At 42.4% G+C, this 21871-nt stretch overlaps 1 protein-coding gene across 1 annotated transcript; it reads right to left on the bottom strand.

The window, feature by feature from the left end:
* Window positions 1–10244: 10244 nt before the first annotated feature.
* twist2 lies at window positions 10245–12898 on the bottom strand. The gene is made up of 2 exons (XM_073474085.1): window positions 12365–12898; window positions 10245–10295 (listed from the first exon to the last, which is right to left on the bottom strand). The coding sequence occupies exon 1, from the start codon at window positions 12890–12892 to the stop codon at window positions 12398–12400; it is 495 nt and encodes a 164-aa protein (XP_073330186.1). The 5' UTR covers window positions 12893–12898; the 3' UTR covers window positions 10245–10295; window positions 12365–12397.
* Window positions 12899–21871: the final 8973 nt, after the last annotated feature.

The raw sequence follows: 21871 nt of genomic DNA, 5'->3' as shown, positions 1-21871 counted from the left end.
AACAAAACCAATCCCGCCTTGCCTCCTCTCAAATAAACACACATTCCACTGCTTTCCTGTCAAACTCTGAATTTAGAGAGTAACAGTGTAAATACTACCACGGCCTGAGGCTTTGTGGACTCGTCACAATCTCTGTAAATCATGGAGGCCTGAGACACCATGCAGTGTCAAAGGCAAACGAGAAGGAGCACATCTCTGGTTCGCTGAGAGAATACGGTTAAACGGAGACATGAGGGACAATATTTACCGTCATACAGAAGCTGTAAAGAGCACAGAGGGCTCCCACAAGTAAGAAAGGATGACGTTAAAGCTGGGAATGTGACCTCTTTATGGTTCGTTGGTGGCTGGGGATGCTCCGCAGACTGCCCGTCTCACCTTTAGCTCACCGTAGGCGTCGCCACGTTCGTCATCTCTGCTATGTAGCGACGCGCGACTCTTGCGACCCCTCTGTGAGGTCAGGTCAGAGGAAAGGTTGAGCCCTACTAGTTGAACTTTCCCCCTTCTTGAGGGCCAGCCCACAAGATGGCCGCCTCTTCGCCACAACAAAGCACCGAAATGACAGTAAGGACTGAAATCTGGGAAAACCCCCTTATCTATTTTCCCTCTCGTTTCCCCACAGTGACATTCTGGTGTGCGGCAGCTCTCTAGCCTTGCTCTTCTTCCTGGAGCGTCGGTCGTTGTCAGTTTGCTCTGTCATTACCCGGCCACCATTATACATAAAAAAAGGCCTCATCCTCCCAGCTGGGCTCATCACCGCACTTTTTAATTGCAGGTTTGACTGACTCGAAATGGCGATGAGGCTTTGGCCAGCTGCTCGGATGACAAAACTAATTACAGATGAGTTATTAGAAGCAGTTTTGGATCATCAACACACGTTGGATGTATTTGAAGAGTTGTAACACATCGGCCACAAACACGAAATGTTGGGGGATCCATAGAGGTGGCCCAGTCAAGTAAAGTCCATGAAAAGTCCTAGAAATCCATCGGCAAGTTCTTTTAGACACCTCAGTTTGTAGCGAAAAAACAAATTCAGTATTTAATCGCCAGTTTTTCCTCAACTTATTTCATTCTAAGCATGGAAACAATGGAAATGCACCGGGGAGTCTGTGACCGTTCGCTGTACTTTCCATCAGACGTTCCACCAGTCGTGTTGGGACTTCTTATCCCTGGTGTATTTGAAAAGCTGTGCAGCGTTTGCTTGTCTTGCTACTGTATGTGTTTAGTCTGGTGCCGAGCGTGCACTGACATCAAAAGGGCAAAAGGCAAACGGGGCTGTGAGGAGCTGCTGCAAACGTAACACCAAGGCTGGGTCACTGTCAGCTTGGGTGTCAAGATTACAAGCGGCGGGGCAAGGTTCAGTGATGGTCCACTACGCATGCTGCCAATGATTCTTCAGCTTAATCTTCAAGATGGAGGACGACGCAAAAAGAAAATGCTCCCTCCGTTTAATCCGCTCGTGTTAATCTTCATTATGGGCAACTCAAAAAACAGATCACAAATGAAGGAGGTGAAGGTTGAATAGATTTATAGTTTACATGTAAATAGATTGTAGCTACCCCTGACATCAGGTTGCTCAAGGTCCACTGACCTCCTTTTTTGGAGCTTTTGCAACCATTCTCATCATCCGCATACAAATAACATGACTTTACACTTTCACATTGCTTGCAGTGCATATGCAAAAGTAAAATTTTGCATGCGGGTGATACAACAATCCTTCATATTAACTTCTGTGGTCATCAAAGATAAACATGAAACGGTTGCAGTGTTAGGTTTAGGAAAAGACATTACTAACGTTAACTTACGTAAGTTTAAACTGGTCTCCTGATGGAAGTCCAGTGTTTTATTTATTTATTTATTTTTTTTCTCTTTATATTATGTCAACTCACATTTTTTCATGCTTCCACTATTTATAACGGGAAAGTCTGGTGTATCACCTGCACCCAAATTAGACTGGCATATGTACTACATGCAGTTTCAAAGTGTAAAGTTGTGTGACGTGTACTGTACGTACTGTAGATTGAAGCGTCCGGGCTGAGTTTACATACAGTAATGTATGTTGATAAGTGCACGGCATTCGTCAGGGAAGGGAGTTGGCTCAGTCGTCACAGAGAAGGATTTGTTCCGATGAAGTCAAAGGAAAAAACTTACAATGAATAGAAAAGGGATCAAAATTTTCTTTTCTTCTTAAAAGTTTGAACTGTTTGCTGCGTATTAACATGCAGTAGCTCCAGTGTTTGAATGTTTTAAGATTAAAGATGTAGCTGAATTGATTAGATTTGGCACTTTAAGTTGTAGGTAGATGGCTTTTGAATGACTGTATGTGGACTGGGGCTGCAACACTAAAACTGTCCGACAGATGATCATTATAGTTGGTAATTATTTTGATAGTGCATTGATTAATCAATAATCATTGCGGCTTTAATGTGGACCTCTCTTTAAGCCTCAAACTATCCATCAGTACATTGTTGCACATGTGCTTTTTTCTCCTTTTAATGTGCTCGGGTTTCATACTTATACGTTGGGAAAGACTTCAGAACATGTCTAGTTTTTTCATTTAATGTTTTTAATGAACTCTAATCATTTACTTGATTTATTTACTGTTTTTAAATTGAACGTACAATCTCATTCTCTCCTTCAGTGAAAATGAGTAGCAGATCTCTCCCAGTCAGTTTTTTACAGCTGCTTTGAGTCAATAATTTGATTTTGGCTGGAATGAAATTTAAGTGAGTTAACGCAGCATCCTCAGAAGTTCCCTCTCCACCTCCTGCGGGTGAAGTAAAAACAAAGGTGAGTAAGTAAGAGTCGACTCCTGAACTGACGTGACCCACTGACCTCTGTTGACCCGGGCGGTCATCACTGCTGCTAATGAAGAGCAAAGGAGGAGGAGGGGGGGTGTTGGCATGTCACCCCACAAACATACTCAGGAGCCCCCCGTCTCCTCCACAGCCGGAGACGAATCGAGTTTCACAGCTGACGGTGAGGAAGACGCTGGAATTGTTACTGACTCCTGGATGCTCATAGGAAAGAGAAATGTAGAGAGGCATGTGTAGGGAAGTCTAGATCCTGTCCCATATTCCTGCCTTGTGATTGGCTCATGGCCATGGTGAGGGCAAAGAAGATGAAAGAAGGAAGGTTCAGGAACAGTTCGCCCAAAAGTGGAAATTCAGTCACGATCTACTCAGCCCCCAGGTGAAGATCTGTAGTCCTCAAAACATTTCTGGAGCTTCGCAGCAAAAACAACTTTGCAGCATTCTTCTAAACAACTGAAGTTTTAAAACTGACTTGTTTTAAAACATAAAAAAAAACCCATAAAATGGCTCCACATAGCCTGTCAGGCAGAATCCAAGTCTCCAGAAGGCCTGAGCTCCCAAATTGATTTGAAAAAAGATGTTATTTACATCATCGACACACAGTGGAGCTTGTGCACCCACTTCAGATTTTGTCTTGAAGGGGCTCTGTGGAGCTTCTTTGCTGGACTTCATTTTCAAACTAACATTAACTACTGTTGCTCTCTCGATAATGTGCATGAAGTCACATCGGAGACTTGGATTACGCCAGACAAGCTGAATGGAGCCATTTTATGTTTGTTTTTTTTAAAATGTTTTTTTCTTTTTTGGGTTGTTTTTCAAAGTTTAAAAAAAAAAGTCATCTACTTCAGTTGTTTAGCAGAGCGCTGTTTTGCTGTGAAGCTCCAGAAGTGTTTCGTGACTATGTAACTTCACCCGACTTTCCATCAGCATGTGGTTGAGTAGATAATGACTGAATTTTCATTTTTTGGGGCGAAGTGATCCTTTAATGGGGTTCGTTTATTTGTTTGTGATTATGGTAAACAACAGTGATGCCTCGAAGATGTTTTCCCGTTTAGTTGACATCTTCCAGCTTGCCCTTCATCTGAACTGGCTAGGAGAGCTGTAATTATCGTTTGGCTAACATCGCTGACGCTAAAGTTAGATATTTTCTAACTCTGTGGACGCTGAGACGTAAAGATCGGTGCTACCCTCACTTCACTCTGTACCCTTCTTAGCCATCTTGTTGGAAAAGATGCAGATGCTGCCGGACAGAGAGGCGGATGAAGGAAACGGAGAATATCACAGTTTATATACGCTGACGTTGTCCACAGCACTTGGACTGTGTGTGTGTGTATGTAAGATGAGACCAGATGGACAAAAGACAATGCCAGAAGAGAAGATGTGCTTTAAGACTCAGGCCAAGTTACACACATAGAGTAATGCAGTATGACACGTTCCCATACAACATCTCCAAAACTATAAAAGGTCTAATTGAGCTTCTCCAGATATTATTACTTTATTTATACACAACCCAGACGTAATATCAATTGAAACATCATGTGAGAACAAACAACCACACCCCTCATGTTTGGACAGTTTGTCACGGAAGTCACCTTAAAGAGAGGATTTTAATAGAAGCATCTGCACAAACAGCGATGTGTTTCACAGTGATCGTCTTCGTTATTCAAATGGAAATAGCAGCTGATTAGAGATAGTTCCTCAGTATGACATAATCAGAAATAAAGGTTGCTGTTTTATTTTCCTGGACGGCAACACAGGCATGTTATCTACATCACACATGAAGGAAAGAGTCCCACACCCTGTAGACGTAGCAGGACCGCTTTTAACAACCGCTTTCCTGTCCAGCTCCACTCCCACAGCTGGAGCAGAGTCCACAAGAAAAACCCCTGATGAGTCATTCGATGGAGATCGACATTTTGGATGTGAGATGATGACACCTACAGTAGCATTCATTCAATCAGTTAATAGAAAAAGTGGGGGATTCAGAGGATTAGAAAACAGAGGAGATGCCTATTTTTCCAGGGGTGAGCAGATATGGGCGCTCATCACGATGGTATCACATCTTCTCATTTGTTGTCCCTGCATGTACAGACCAACATAGTATCGCTGCAGTTTCTTTGGTGCCTGCATCATGTTTTCTTTGACTTAATAAAACTTTAATTTTATGAGCTGCAATGCCACCCAGCCCGGCCAGAACCAATGCTTCCCATCCGGTCTGTGGTTGGGTTTAGGCAACAAAAGCACTTTGGTTAAAGTTAGGAGAGGTTTCAATTTGTGAAACGGTCAAAAAATGTGATCTATCGGGATAACAATTTCAAAATAAAGTTCACAAGTCTTACACAACATCACTCTGATCTTAAGTGTTTTATGGAATACACCCTCGTTATCAAGATTAAATAAAAGTCTTTAATCTTTCTTTTCTCTAGTCTTTTTTTTTGCATATGTTTGCTATTAAGGTAATCCAAAAGTAACTTAAAGTTATCAAGTTACATTACTTTAATATCATGATACCTGGACATACAGGTAATTAGTAACTGTATTTATAAAGTAACCTTCGCAACCCTGATTTCATTTCATCACTGTTATACAAACTGCCATGATACTTCGCTGTCCAGACACCGGGAGTCTCTCTTTTCCCAGGGTCAGTGACTGCAACACCAGGAGCAGAGATGGGGTCAAGACATCCTCTCAAGGACACTTGAAACAGGTATGGAGATGATCAGCTGTCCTGTGTCCCAGTCTGAGAGGTGTTTGTTTTCACAACACGTTCAGCCTCTTCAAAAGTGTATATCCACGAGACGTTTGAGGCTATTAGTCAATATCTTGATAGAAGAACATCTGTGACTGGAAGCGATTAATTTAAATGCACTGTATGTAATTTCTTCCACAAGGGGTCTCACAGTCAAAATAATGAAAACAAAAGACTTGTTGTGAAATAGCGAGGGATCAATGGGAGCTGTTTGTTTCACTATTAAACAAACAGAATTTCCAGTGAAAACCTCTGAGACGACTGAGGCAGAAGGCTCACAGATGAGCTAAAGTGTTAATTTTACATTCGGTTCCTTCCTCGCTCTCTGAAGCTTCATCTGATGTTTCCAGAGAAGTCGTAGCAACACAAGATACAAATGAAACGCACCGTTACCTTGAATCAAATTAAGAATTTCTCTAGGTGTGACATTGTTGGAAACATCTGGTAAAATGTCAACACACAACTCAACAACATGTATAACAAAGGTGCAGTCGTTTTTAAATATTTTAATGTCACATATTATACCTTTAAATGCCCAGACCAGTTTGGTAAACAGTTATTATCTTACCCTCCTCCGTCTGCAAGAAATCGCTGCTGGATCAGACAGAATTCGGGTACGAGTGTATGTATTTGTGTGTGCCCACTCTCCCCAAAGAAACACACCAGCCCTGAGGCCTGATGATAATGTGTTGGGGCCCCTTCTGTGCAGCGGGATCAAAGTCTTAGGGGACCCTGATTAAATGATGGAATGAGGAAAAAGGCAGAGAGGAGCCGCAGAAAAAGGCCAGAACCTCTCCTAACTCCTTTTCATCCAGGCAGCCCCTCAGACGAGGCTCTGCCAGGAGCACAGAGAGGCATCTCCCTTCTCCAAGCGTCAGTGTTGTCTTCTTAGTTCATCCATCAATACGTACGCCGAGAGCCAATTCATCTATGCTCACTGCGTGATGCAAATAAGGTGGTTCCCTTTGGCTTTGCCATGCAGTGCTGTAGCGTTGTGCAAGGCCTCAAGGATTTCTGGAGGTTTCACTCACAGTTATGCAACACAGCGAAGAAAAAATGATTTGAACATTTATTTTGGAAGAAGTACTGAGGGGGTTATTGTGGCTACATTGGGAAATTGATCGAGTTCAACCGAGAAATTGTTACAATTGTTTGACAAATATGTGGAAAATGCCAGAATAGAAATGATTTCCATCCCAAACTTATAACATTTTATTATATTATAACTTTACTCATTTTTGGAGCAAGCAGTTTATGTGTTGTGTTTATTGTGTTGTGCAATGCTCAGGACATGAAAAAGCGTGTTATTCCTTGACTTCCAAACTATAACTGAATTTAATGAGAATGAGCATTACATGGACCTCATTTCATCCATTCTGATCCTCCTCAACACACAATGAGACAAAGAAAGAAAAAAATCAATACTTGAAGTGCATTTGAAGAGGTGAGTAATGCTTCACATATCGACACAGCTGACTTTTAGCTTTGCCAACACAGACGCACGCTCTCGCACACACTCGCGGTGGGGAAGTTCAGTCACGCCGACATCAGTGGTATGAGGCTAACCTTGGGCTTTTTTACTGAACCAGACGAACACCGAATACCGTTTGAGGCGCACAGAGTGTAAACCTTTACTTTATTCCCCTTTTACTGCAAATTAAAGTTTTGTAGCTTTTTCCGTCTGATTTTACGGGAAACATCTGGATCTCTCGCACCGCTGGAGCAGTGGCCCCGGGTGATTCTGTGCTGCTCAGCTGTGAGGGCCCGGGATAATGAGCAGGTATCAAACGGGCTCCTATGGATAAGCCGGCGTAGGTAGGAAGGGCTCTCCTGCAGCATCTGAGACCACCGTGCCAAAACACGTAAACTTGGTCATCTTCAACAAAGATTTTATTAGTCTTCAGAAAGGATTTGGCTTCTTCCTGCTTGTTTGTTTGTTAGAAATTACTCGAATCATGAATATTTGATTCTGATTATACAGAAATGTGATTTTTAGTCGTTTGTTTGGATCATGAGCCTGTTTGCACAGCTCTGCAGATCAGATGTGTTCATCCAAATTAACTGATTCGTCACCGTGGGACTTCATGGACGTAGTTTGTCATTAAGAGAGAGACGCATTATTCCTGGATAGTGTCAGACATATCGCTACATACCAATTCTGAATATCTGAAACCATTTTAAAACTCATTTTCCATTTCTGCAATGCCCATATAGGCTGCCTCTTCCCATTCTTCTGACAAGTAAATTCATTTAGATGTTGTGCTTAACACACTGTACACAAGCCTTGATATGAGGGCTGTCAGGATATCAGCTGTTCGCTTTAATGATTATCGTGGCCAAACAAATTCACGATAACGATATTATCGGCAATGCTGGCGATCAAATCGATCTTTAACTTTGTTTACTGTGTGATTTGTATCCTTTTTGGCCTCAAAATACAAGTGTAGGAAGGAAGAGGGAGAGTCTGTAACCAGAACTGTAAAAAAAAAAAAAAAAAAGTGTGCAAAAACAACAATTATTATCAATTACTCAAGAGGGAAAAGACAACCAGATGAAGTCATAAACAAAAGAGGCACGAGGCCAAACATCTTTGCCGGATTATTCACACGATATTATCACGTGTTATTAACAAGATACCAATATTTCATTTTTTTAATACCCAGTTATCGTGAATATTGCGATACTGCCGCACCCCTACATGAAAGATCGAAATATTCTGCCCTCCATTTGTCAGCTTTTCTCTGTGGCATATCGAGTATTGATATTTTTGAAGGGTACTGAATCGAAGTTAGAAATTCCAGTATGGTGACAACACTTCCTGAACCAGCAGGATAAGAATCAGCCGCAGAGATCACCGTCACACTCAGATGAATCACTTCATTTCAACATCACGGCCTTGAAATGAAAATAAGTGATTTTACATCAGTGCAGTTAAAATTTAAAGAAAAACCAGAAGTGAGAGATGCATGACATGCTCTCAGATCCCTTCAGAGAATGTGGAAGAGAGCATTTGAACATCAAGTTAAAGAAGGTGTTAATGAATCAGAGGATAATGTGGGTCTGGTGCAGCAGGAGGATGAAGCCACAGTGGCTGCAGGTGTTTCCCCTTCAAACCACGCTGACCTTGAGACTATAAAACAGACTGGAAGTAATATAAATATAAGCTAATATTTCCACAAAGGTTTAAGTCTGTGGAAAACAATAGTGAGTTCATGTTGCACTTGTTATCTTTGAATACTCTTTACTTTATTTTGTAATCCAGTTTTCCAGCTCGGAAATGTCTGACTGATGGTTAAAGTGTTCTCTCCGCTGGCCCTCGTCCATCTAAAAATATCATATAGATTTACTGCAGTCCAAATGAAAGAGGGAGTGTTTGTTATTATGAAGCTGTTGAGTTAAAAGCAGAGATTTCAGCAGCAGGGGCCACAGTGCAAAGAGTCAGCCTCACAGTTACACTGCAGCAGTTAACAATGGGGTCCTTTCAGTGTTTAGATTGCATCTAAGCACGTCTGGGAAAGCGAGATGTAAACAATTTTAATGTTTTAAAGAGTTAGCCAGAGGTTCAAAGCACTTTCTTCAGTCGTCTAAAAAGTTGGAGTCCTGTTTTTTTCTTCTTCTTCTTTTCTCAAGCTGCAGCCGGAGAGTTATTGTCCTTATCTGCGGTCGTTGGGGCTCCCTGCTCGTTAAAGAGCCCAAAGGCATCGCCATTTGAAATGATTACTCGTTATTTAAGCGGACAAGCATTTTATATGGCTCGAGTTTGAAACTGGCTCGAGTTTCCTCCTCTGTTAATGAAGCTGTATTTTTTTATGGTCCTGTTTTTTTTTTTTTTTTTCTTTAAGTCGGCATTTTCTTTCCATAACAAGAGGAGGGGAGAGAGAGAAAGGGCGCATTCTCACACCCAGCAGTGAGAATAAAAAAAATATATATAGGGTGTTGGTATTTTATTTTCCTAATCTAGCAGCCACCATGAGGGGAAACCTGAACAGCTTTTCATTTTCCATCTTGTTTCGATGGGAAACCACCAGAAACTTCAGAGGAATATGATTTTTATTTGGATTCATTCAGCTGAACTACATTAAATCTGCAGCTGAAATGAATTAAAATGAATAAAATAAAATAAAATAAAATAAAAAAAAATCAACCAGATTTTCGTTCAAAAATATGTGTTTTAATAAATAAGCAAAAACAAAAAAAATGTACATTTTGGACGGAGTTTTGGAGACTTGCTGAAAAAAGAAAGTCGGTGAAAATAAAATCCATGCAGCAAACGACTCTAAAAATTGCATTGGTCCCTTTACAGGCTATAGGCGCACTTACACTGGTATGTACAATATGCATTCATTTATATATATTTATACTTTGGTTTAAAGTCTTTTCAAAAACAAAATATATAAATCCTTCTAAAAAAAAAAACAAACGATTAAAGGATGGCTTTGCTGACAGGCCGTAAATCCGAGCTCTCACATCTCTCTGGCCTCCTCCTCTTCTTCCTCTTCCTCTTCTCCTTTCTTCCCCCTCCTCTTCACAAACAGCTCCTGACAGTCAGAAGCAGTGTGATGAATCTGCATCCACACACACCCACCTACACACTCCACACACACACACGCGCGCGCGCACACACTCCACAAGAGCGCGTAGCTGTGGGCCACATTACGTCTCTGCGCCATGCCTCTGAGGTCGATGGGTTCTTCAATAATTCCTTTGGTTTTCGTACTTTTGTAGAAGTAAACAGTCTGTAAAGAAGAGAAAGAGATACACGTATAAGATTACTGATAATGTTGGAAAACGTGCAGAGACGCACAGCAGATTTTACGCACGTTGTTTTGAGCCGCTTCCTGATGTTTTTTCTTTTTCTTTTAAACATTCACTGGCTCTCTTCGCATGTGGGAAGTCATTAATGAATCAATTATTAGCCACCGAGCTGAGTAAAACCATATGGCGGCAGAAAAGGCAGGAACATTGTGTGTTTGAGTCGTGCAGCTGCACACAGAGAAATGCAGAAAAACACTGCCTTTTCTTCTCTCTGGATTTTTGGGTTTGAGGCACCTGAGTAAATTTACGCGTTTTTCATTCCGCAGCCCTAAAACAATAAAATGTAACTCCTCAGAACGACTATTGAAATGTATCAGGGGGGTCATTCAGGTCGTGAATATTATCCCTGACGAGAAGTTTGATTTAAATTAGCCAAATTAATCTTCATCCTGAAGGACACAATGTCAAATATTGAGAAAGAAAATGAGAGTTTCTCCTCTGAACTACACTTTTTCAGTGCTTTGTAATTTTCCTTCACATTCCACGGAGGTCATTTAAACTCAGAATTACTCTGAAAAAGAAAATAAAAAAAATCCACCTTCAAATTTACTGTGCTTACGCAAATGACTGTAATGAAGCTGATCCCTGTCCCCCCGCGGCTCCAGAGCTGGTTTATAGGACAACAAAGTCTCTCTGATGGGCGGTCTGCTTAACTACATGTCAGGCCCATGAGAACCAAACAAACCCTGCTTCTACCAGGAGTGTTATTTAGTGTCTCCCCACCTCTGGGCAGCTTTATTCAGAGGAGCGAGCCTTTAAATTAACAGCTCCTATTACAATATCCGTGCTTTTATTTTGTTAAATTGGCGTGGAGGAGTCAATTATATCACATTCGTATAAAAGAGCTCGAGAGATGATCAAACTGACAACACTGACTTTACTTTATCTCTAATTTCTGCAGACAAATTACGTTTATTCCACTAAAATAACACCAGTGTCCTCTCAGCTCTCAGCTCTCATGATGAACGAACGTCTCTTAAACTGTCTGTGCCTCCTGCATCACTAACCCGGGCTCTCACCAGGCTGCAAAATCTGCAAAAGAAATCATAAATAAATAAATAAAATAACGTGACTCCCTGTTTTCTTTTTTATTGTCTCGCACTGGCTTGAACTTTCATGTCCAGCCGAGCTGCCCATTCCTGCGGTCTCCACACAGGAAAGCGCTCCATTGTGGATATAAATTACCCGTGGTGGCACTCCGCAGCTGAGGCCCGCTCATTATGAAATGCTGTTGAATGAGGATTAACTGGAGGCACAACTGGCTGATTTAATGCGCCTCTGGTCAAAAAATAGAGCAGACTTGTTGTCGTTTTTGGGTCAGCGAGGCATTTCTTCATGTGAGAATGTTCCAAAACTATTATTTGTATTAATCCGCCTACTTCCCTGCGCCTTTCCCCTCAGAGTAAATGTTCCCCTTTTCCCCACATCCTGACCTGAACTAGAACTGGATCATTGTGGGATCTTTTGAAAAGCTGATGGACCAAGTTGTCTTCTAGGCTGCTCTGCGCGCAGCAGCATCCACAGCAGACGCACAGTCAGGCTGGTTGGAAGTGATGCTGAGGCCTCGGTGTGAAATCTGTACGTGTGAATTTTAAATTCTGGTGCGCAAGAATCATCTCAGCATCCAGCCACAGCTTTGCTTCACGATTTCATTGTTATGACGTGAATGAAAAAGTGGCAGCAGGCTGTAAAATTCCAAGACACGTGGCCAAATCATCAGCACACTCCTACTTATATTTTGCAGAAAATTAACGCAGGAAAGTGAGTGAAATACGGAGGAAAATTCACAGTATTCAGACCCAAATCTGTGAATATTCCTCATGTCAGCCTACTCCCCCGTCCAGTCCTTTAACTGCTCAATATCTCTTTCTTTTTATCAGTTATTTTCTTATGGAGTCATTTATTTTTTCACCACTAATAAAACTAATTTCTGCCACCTCTGAGGCTCTTTTTCTACAGATTTCCCTTTGTTTCAGTTCGTGGTACCCACCGCTTTGGCATTGTAAGTGAAGGTCTCTGCGTGCTAGTGAGATGCTGACATAGACCAAGCGCCCTCCATCCTCCACACGGAGAACGCGTAACTGAGTCTTTCGTGCGCAACGTAGCTGCAGCTGGACATCTTGTTGTCCATCTCGTCGCTCTGCAGCACCTGACAGAGAAAATCAATGTATCTGGAGGCGAGCTTCAGCGTCTGTATCTTGCTCAGTTTGTCCGACGGCAGCGTGGGGATGATTTTGCGCAAAGACGCAAAGGCCTCGTTCAGAGACTGAGTCCGTTGCCTCTCCCGGACGTTGGCCAGGACCCGCTGGTTCTGCAGCTCCTCGTACGACTGGGTGCTGCTCGGACTCGGCTTTTTGCCCCGTTTCACCGGCCCCGGGCTGCTGCCGCTGCTGTCCTCGCTGGACTTTTTACTGTTGCTCCTCTTCCTCGCGAAGCGTTTCTGCTGTCTGTCCAGCTCCTCCTCGCTGGTCACCAGACTATCCACAGGGGAGACCGGAGAACTGGAGCCCTCTTCCATTTCTTTCTTGAAGAAATGCAGGGATAGAGCGGAAAAAACGCTGTCCACTGTTGAAGCCGTGGTTACAGAAGTGTGTAGATATCCGTACAGACGAGGGGGGATGATGTCGCGCTGTGTGCGCTTCTCGCGTTGGAAGAAACTGCTTTCAAACTGGAGGTTGGCACGCTTCTCCTCACGCAGGAAGTTTTTTCCTTCAATTTTTTTGGAAACTTTATCCCGGTTTCAGATGCTAAATAGTTTTGAGGGTGGAAGGGGAGGGGTTAGGAGGGCGGAGGGGGAGCCAGAGCGCGTCTCGGTCCGTTAATAAGCAGGAGGGACCAGTCATGGTTTCATGTGTCTGGGATATGACTGAAACGAGCCGCTTATTTACTGTCAAAGCAACGGAGATTTGTTTGATTTTTCATTTTTGCGCACAGTTAGTCCCATCATCCAACAGACTATATCTTAGTGTTTATTTCCCTGGGATGATAAGTTGAACCACAATTAATACATTTATAAATATCTTGTTTAATTTCTTCTAAACTATCTGTGATACTCTTTAATACGTGGTTTGAATTCTGAGCTCATTTTTTTGTGCAATTTATTAATAATATTTCCTGAAAGAAACATGTCGACATATCTGCATTTTTATGGAGTTTGAGGGTTTGTATTGAAGCAAAACATCAGTCTGAGCAGCGCAGCTCAATAAAACTACTGTACTGACTGTTGTATAAACTCCATTTGTTCTCTGAGTAATAACTCTGCGCGCCACAGGGCCTTTTATATGTACAGTAAATCCTGTGTTTCCCTGCTCTGCGCTCTGTGGAGGCCGATTTACGCACAAAATTCATCGGACTCGAGGAAATCTATCCGCTTGATGTTTAATCGAATCAAGTCCGCGCTCTTACAGTTCCTATAATGTGGAAGTCAAACAGGAAGGAGGCTTAAACCAACCGAGGAGCTCTCCGGTTTCTGCGGATACCTCCACTGGACGCTCTCTCCAGTGCGTTGTGTCAGCGGCCCACCTCTTCATCTGTCATGTCATGTTTTCTCTTCACGGAGCGGCGCACAGGTGGCTCACATTATAGCGCTGAACTCACCCACCGACAAAGTGCAGAGTTTGTCCAAATCAGCTGACGGACCTCTGGAGATTTCTGTGGTTCTGTATTGTTGTGGGTTTTTTTTTCTTTAGCCAGTGTTCATGTTGTTGTTTTTGTTTTGTTTCCTCCGAGAAACTGCAAAAATATCATCTCATGGTCATTTTATGATTACAAGATCTTTCTTGAATCAATTATAATTTTCTGACATTGTAGGAGTAATTCTAAGATCATTTATCTTATGTAACAGTATTTTTTAAAAAAAATGCTCTTCAGACAGAATTGCTGCTTGTTTTAAAACCGTCTTACACCCACCTATTTTTTCTCTCGCATATTTTGCATACCCGAATGCAAAATATTATAACAGAAGGATGATAAGGCCTAAGTGCAAGTATGAGGCTTCATTTGAAAGGTAAAATCTTCTAGTTTCTGTTTGGCATGTGGCTCAAACAAGACTTTAATCACGTCACTTCAAACATGGCTCAAAAACATTAGTTTTCATATTTGAATAAGAAACAATAGGATATGATTTAAATCAGAGCGATGCAAACCACCACATATCCCTTCTACAGCTGCTGAACTACACCTGCATACAATGTCAGTCCTCTAGGCCACATATTTCCCCTTCTTATAGACGTGCAGGCCACTTAACCCACAATAAAATAAAGATAAAAATGATGATGTTCCTGAAAACACAGCACAAGGTGTCAGTATCCGTTGTGTAAGAACTCACACGAGAGTCTTCTTGCTGATGGTGAATGTAACACATTTTTAAAGGAAACAAGGCTTCAACTGTTAATGTGAGTCTATCATTAATCAAATTGTACTGAATAATTGCCCCTTATTAGGAAGCAATTTTGCTAATTCACACTGTAGCGTACACTTTAGTTCACCGAGAGTATCTGAAAATAATCAAACTGCAGTGTCTCGAGTGCATGTGCCCGTGTTGTGTGAGCCCTACATGTCCGGAGAGACTGGTCGCTGTAAATGGGGCAGAACCGAGTACCTCCTGCATGTTGCACAACATTGTTTAAAGCCTGTGAGTGCTCGCTTGGTATTGGGACACATCCTGGTTTTCCCTTGAAAGCTCCCTTGGCCCACAGGAAACCCTGGTCTGCTTTGTGTTTGGGGCTCCACTGGTAATAGTGACTGTCACACTACTTTTACTCAGTGCCAGAGCTCTTAATGCAGAGCCTGGCATGCCTCAGTACAGGTCGCAGTGTGGTTACATTTAGTACATACAACCTCTTTATAAAGACGGTAATGTTTCGCACGTGCAAATATAAAAGAAATGCTCAGATATGTGCGTTAAAGAGAGAACATGCACACACTCGCAATCCCACACACTTTCCCTGATTATGCCCTCTGACCTCGTGCTCCCTGGCTCAGCTGCAGGAGGCCTCCGTGCCCAGGGGAGAAGGTTCTGACTTGCAGAGTGAGAGGCTGATCCTGCACAGCGTCTGTGAGGTCGGCTCCACATATACACACTTCACAAGCAGAAAAAGAGAGAGAAGGGGCCCCCGGCCAGCACTTTTCCATCCACTGTATACGCTCTGGGCAATGATAAGCATGCTCTTACTCTGTGATGAGGATGACAGCTTGCCTCAGTCTCAAACTGATTTGAATTCACTCCCTGTCGTATTCCTCTGCAGAACAGAGTGTGAAAATAATGTGTAGATCTGCGAAAAAGCCTGAAGATATAATATGTAGCATAAAAATAACTAGACCTTTGTCGTATAGTTTGTTAAGTTGTGTATTTACAGTGATATCCCAAATGTTTTGAACAATGTTCAAACCTGGAGAAAGAAGTTAAGGGACTGAAGTCGCATTTCGTTTGGTCTCCTGTCGCAATAACTTCCAGGAGAGAGTCAGAGAGTGAAGGCATCCCCCTACTGTTTCTGCATTTTTTCTGTGTCTCTCTTGTCACAACGCTGTGCTTATTCTCGGTTAGGTTTAGGCACAAAAACCACTTGGTTATAGTTCAGGAAAAATCATGGTTTGGATTAAACATCCACTGGTGCGACTCGTGCTGTGGTCAGCCATTTGCCAGCCTTGTTGGCTTGTAGAAAACACCATCTCCATCCCCTCCACCTCCTAATGTGACAGTCAACCAATAAACATATGCCACCTTTGAACAAATGTCAACCTTGGATGTATCTGTGGTTGCAGACATGTTAGATGCTAACATTTTATCCTGGTGACTGAGCTGAGTGAGGAAGGAAGTCGGCAACCCAATCGGCAGAGAAATGTTGGCAATGTACGTTTCTTCAAACTACGGTTATGTTAAAACTTTACTTTTCTTTAGGTACGATTTTCAAATTTTATATTGTCACAATGCTGTGGTCTAGTTAGCCTTAAGCACAAAACCATTTGGCTAGGGCTAGGAAAAGATTATGTATTGGCTTAAAAACACCCTGTTTTGTCACCACACACACAGCAGGAGTTGTCCTGACATCCCATCAAAAATATCTGGTTTTTATTACCTTGAGCATCGTTGGAAATTGTCCCAAGATCTCTTCAAAGACATCCAGTGGTTTCACACTTACAAATGGTGAAACACTGTTTCAAACAGAGGTCGCTGGCTCGGCAGACTTGTCCCCTAACTCAGACGACAAGGCTGGAAGTCAGGTGGTAAACATGTATTCTTTCAAACTTGACACTGCTCTTTGGGTAGTAATTTCTATTTTTTTGAGCTTTTACCAGTAAAATTGCAATATGTAAGAAGTGGTCACCTGTCGAACTTATAGTCCAACAAATATGGAGCAGCATTTCACCAGTAACTGTTAACTGCAGCTTCTATTAACTAGTCAGCTGAGCTAGCCGTGCAGCTAGCATTCCTATAAGCAGACTCTGCCTGGAGTGGGAGTTTGGAGCAGCAGAAGAGTGTTGGTGTTGGACTATTGGCTTTTGAAGTACAAAATGTCTCGGGGCTAGCTGGTTAGCATGCTGATGTCAGCAGAAATCTCTGCAACACAATACATAGATGTCTTTGACATATGGTCAAAAATGTTATTTCTTCACATTCTGTTAATAATTGTTAATCATTTTTGAACGTTTTGAACCAAAATTCCTACATAATGCACCTTTAAAGTGAAATCTCATTAATCGGACATAAGATGTTATCCTGACACGATGATTTAATGTACCTCAGCAAAGTTTGAGAAAATATTAAAATATAGGCCGTAGTATCCATAAAGGGAGATTACTGGCCCATTTGTTCTTTTATCCCCTGTGGACGTCAGTAAGTGATTCATGTGTATCTCACCCGACGCTCGCTGGAGTTAAGAGGAATTCTTGGCCCCTGTGGTTCTCGTAAGAACCCCCTGAGAGAGATGAAGGGAGGAAGAGAGGGAGAGGCAAAGATGGCAAAATGAAGTGAGAAGGGGAGAGGGAGGGATGGCCTGCCTCTCAGATCAAAGATGAGCTCAGGCCGTAATTCAGCAGAGCAGAATGACGTACCTCTGTCTTGTCTGACACCTTTAAAACCAGCTCCACATGGGTCGAGGGCATGGCCTTAATAAGCCCAGATCCTCTCTGCTGTCACTTCAGTGAAAACACATCCTCGATGCATGCCCGGCCTTCCCTCCTTCACGTCGGCCTCGTAAACAGAAACGACTGCTCGCGAGATGAGACGTGAGAGCGAGAGGTGTCGAGAGATAAAAAACAGGTTCGCGGAGGGAAAAGAAAAGAAAGGACTCAGAAGAAAACAGAGGAAAGAGGCCAAATGTATGGACGCGTGATGATTCACTAGAGCCTTTGATCTGACAGAGAGGACCATGGACGTGTGAGGGAAGTTATGGAAGAGATGATTTGTTAGACACTGTGATGAGTGGAATTTTACTGTCCATGTGCCTGCCAGCATCACTTACCTTTGACTTCAGCCTCCCCAAACACTTGTGAGGCTCACCCCAAATGATCTTGGCAGGAGGATCTGAAGCCGTCGCCTGTGTGCGCGCATATGCATGTGTGTGTGTGTTTGCGTTTAAACTCATGTACAGAATACATTATCATCTGATTATTGCATACATTAGTGTATATATCTGCCTCCCCTTGCACGCACTTGTATGTGTGTGCATCTGTCTGTGTGTGTGTGTCTGTGTGTGTGGTTGTGTGTGTCAGAAAGTGATTCAAGATGAAGCAGAGATGTTCAGCAGAGGAAAAGGCCCAGCTGGTTCTCATTCCACAGAATACAGTGTCTATTACCAGCAGTGCAATTGCTTCTAAGGCTACTTGTAGCCGCACCGTTTCCATTAGAGCAACCATTGTACATATCGCTACTACTGCCCAGCTCTGTACTGCTAATTGGTAAAGAAACACCTGATCATATCAAATGACATTTTTTGATTCAACGTGCGATAACTGGGATCTGTTTCTGTGCAAATACAGCACAAAGAAAAGGGTGTATGATTGTGTTTTTTTAGGGAAAGATACATTATTTTCTGTCAGGTAATATAGCTAATAAATTGTGCTAACATGAAACATGACAGTTTTAATATTCATTAGCTTTATACAGTGATCAGTGTCACTGTTATGGTCTAGTTAGGCTTAGGTGCAGAAGACCACTTGGTTAGGATTTGGAAAAGATCATGTTCTGGCTTAAAATACCTGGTTTTCTCACCACAAACACAGCTGGAGATTGGATTGGATTTATTGTCCTCGAGAGGTGATTTAGTTTGCAACGGTAGTAAACAGAACCAGTACACACCATCAACAAATAATACATTAAATACAGACATAATACATATAACAGGAGGTCATCGTAGTAATACAGTGAGGAATAAAAAATAACTTACATCAGTCCTTTGTTTAGCGCAGTATCAACTAGATCTACAGCTTGTTTAGAAACCAACAGCTGATGGAACAAATGATCTCAAATATCTGTTTGATTTGGCCCTCCTCCTCCTCCTCCTCCTCCTCCTCCTCCTCCTCCTCCTCCTCCTCCTCCCTGATGGCAGGATTCAAAACTCTGCATGGAGAAGCTGATGAGAGTCTTCCAGAATAGCCTTTGCCTGGCTCTGGTCTGATAAACATGGCCGAGATCGTTCAAGTCAGTGGTTTTTTGGCTAAGTTTAACAACGTTTCCCAGCCTAATTTTGTTCAACATTCTGAGGTTTCCAAACCAACAGATCATTGGATGAGCACGAGGACAGAAGCTGCTCTCTCTCTCTGTAGTCTGGTGGTACACTTCAACAAAGTTTAGTTTAGTTTCACCATTATCATCTTTTGTCCAAAGTGGCCACGAGAATCAAAAACATTAAAGCTCCTGGTCGTAGTTTTATGTAAAAGTCTGAAAGTATTCAAAAAGCAGCTGAAAGTACCAAAAGTAAACATACTCATTATGCCCATTTCAGAATCGTATATATTGTATTATTTGTACTGTAATGTTGCAGCTGGTAACAGTGGAGCTAATATTAAGTACACTGTATCAGATACTATGAGATAAATGTTAGTAGAGTAAAAAGTAGTAGAAGTATAAAGTAGCATAAAAGGGAGAGAGAAGTACAAGTACCTCAAAGTTGTCCATATTTCACAGGGTTTCTTGGAACAAAATCATTTTTATTTCGCAGTTTTTCTTGTTCCTTTCCGAGAAGGCCGGTGGTTCCCGGATTGTGAGAAAACCAAAAGCTATGTCTGTTGTTATTATGCAGCTCTTTTCCAGTAAGCTGTGAAATTGTGACTCACAGGTTAGTTCTACATAGGAACTTGAAATGCGTATGACTTGACTGCAATCTGAATGTTAATCACTACAAGATATGAACGAAAGACATTACAGCCTTTGTACGAAAAAAGCAACTGATTGCACAACTTCCAAAGATCAGTGGTATCAATCAGAACATAGTAAACATGTTTATCTTGCTTAAAATAGATGTTATTGAAGTTCTTCTTCAGCTGTTGCAGTGTCAGCAAGCTCAAAGACACTGGCTTTAATTTACATGAAATAATAGAACTTAACATTATGAACCACAGGCGGTGTTTCTAATAAGCGCCTGTATTTAGCAGAGGCCTCTACAGTGAATGAAACAACAGGCAATATCGGTGAGAGGTACATATTGGGCAATAAAACCATAGGCACCTCCACTCATAGAGTCATTCTTCAGTAACGCCAAGAGCCCATTCATTCATACATCCACACTTCTCCATTCTGCTGCTCCGGGGCTGATGACAAGGTGTTTCTGAAATCGCATTAGGGGCCCTTTCATAAAGGTTTCATTGGGGAGTGTGTAACAGCTTGAAGCATTTAGGCTTTGTTTAATACGATGCAGACTCGCTGCTCGATGCTTTGTCTCCTGTGTGGAAAGGGGCCCGGGATGCCAGAGACCCCCACTGTCAGAGTTTGCTTTGATATGTGGAGGTGGAGGGGGAAATAGGGCAGAATAACCATTCCCTTCTCCCCACCACCACCACCACCAGCCGCCAAAACCTGTACGCTCAATACCTGACTCTGCCCCGCTGCCCTGTAGAGTTATGGCCGTCCAATGAACAAGCCGAGCTTTGAAGTGCGGCTCTCGAAGGCTTTACGCCCTATGGGAGATGTGCGTGGAGAAAAGAAATCACGATGTACAGTACTGTGTCCGTCTCAGGCACATGCTGTATCTGTTAGGTAAGGTTATGTATATCAAAAAAACACAAACTGTGCATCGAAAATAAAGGTAAAGAAAAAGATGTAAAAAAAATAAAATATTGCATGCCTTTCACAGACTGTTTTTCCCATATATAAACACACTTTTGGATCAATTTGAGGGACTCTTCAGCGTAGTTGGCTCAAACCACCAGCTTCTATGATTAATAGCCGACCTGCTCCACCACCTGAGCTACATATATAAACACAAACTGATTAGCTGAGGAGGGTGCAGATTGGTATGATGTTTATTTGATCGGTTTTGTCGAATGAGAGAGAGCTCTCGGCAAAAAAGTAACAAACCTCAAATTCAACCCAAACTCAACTCAAATGCACTTCATTGACTTGACAGTTACGAAAAACAGTATTTGCCCTACCAATTATGTCGGCTATAACACAATTATATTCATTATGCATGCACTACTTCCAGAATGTGAACTTTAACCAGGCCAAACAGGAGGGAAGGGAAAGGAAGGGGGGGCTGGTCTTGTCGATAGGGTCAGAGTAAATTTGCTGAACAAATCACAGGGAGGCTGAGCACTCGGGTGCTGATGGGGCAGCCTCCTGCACAAATAACGTAGCGTAATTAGTGCTGCACTTGTGACCCTGGTGCCAAGGTTAGCGGGACGGCCGGCCCAGGTTTCACAGTGCGATGTGTCAGCCAGGTGGCCCGACGAGATTGGGCTGCAGCGAGGTCACAGTCAGCTCAGGCGGTTTGGGGGAGGCGGTGAAGGAAGGCTGGGCAAACAGAAGTGTTGTTTGTTCTGCTGATTGGGCTCGGACAAGTAGGGTGAAGATGAGCGGATGTCAACACGAGGGTGGCATTTACAGTCCACTGTCACTCCCTCAATGTCACCTGTGTCACCAACAAACACCCTCCGCTCTGCTGAAGACTGGACTGTTGGTTTATCCTGAGGCTACAGGACAAGAGTGTGTGTGTGACAACACTGGCTACTGTTCAATCAGTGTTTTATGCATATTTTGAAGTATTGCTTTGATGGAAATGGCGAGTTTCAAAAAAGTTTTTATGCTCGATTGAGGTGGTTTTTGCCTTTTTTCAAAAAAAGAGCAAATGTGCTCAATGAGAGAAGGGAAAACTTTACCAAATGAGTTCTGATGCAGCAAACATTTCACTGATCAGCTGTATCTGCTCCAAGAGAAGAACTATTTCTGCTTACAGTGTCTTTCCAGATATAAATACCATTGCTGGTTTACATGAAAGAATAATTACAACTTCTGAGGACTCCCCTCCATTTTTATCTCGTGGATGGCCAAGGAGACTAG

The sequence above is a fragment of the Pagrus major genome, chromosome 9 (assembly GCF_040436345.1).
Source record: "Pagrus major chromosome 9, Pma_NU_1.0".
Taxonomy (NCBI): Eukaryota; Metazoa; Chordata; class Actinopteri; order Spariformes; family Sparidae; genus Pagrus; species Pagrus major.
The sequence above is the reverse complement of the archived record's forward strand: the minus strand, read 5'-3'. Positions and strand labels throughout refer to the sequence as shown.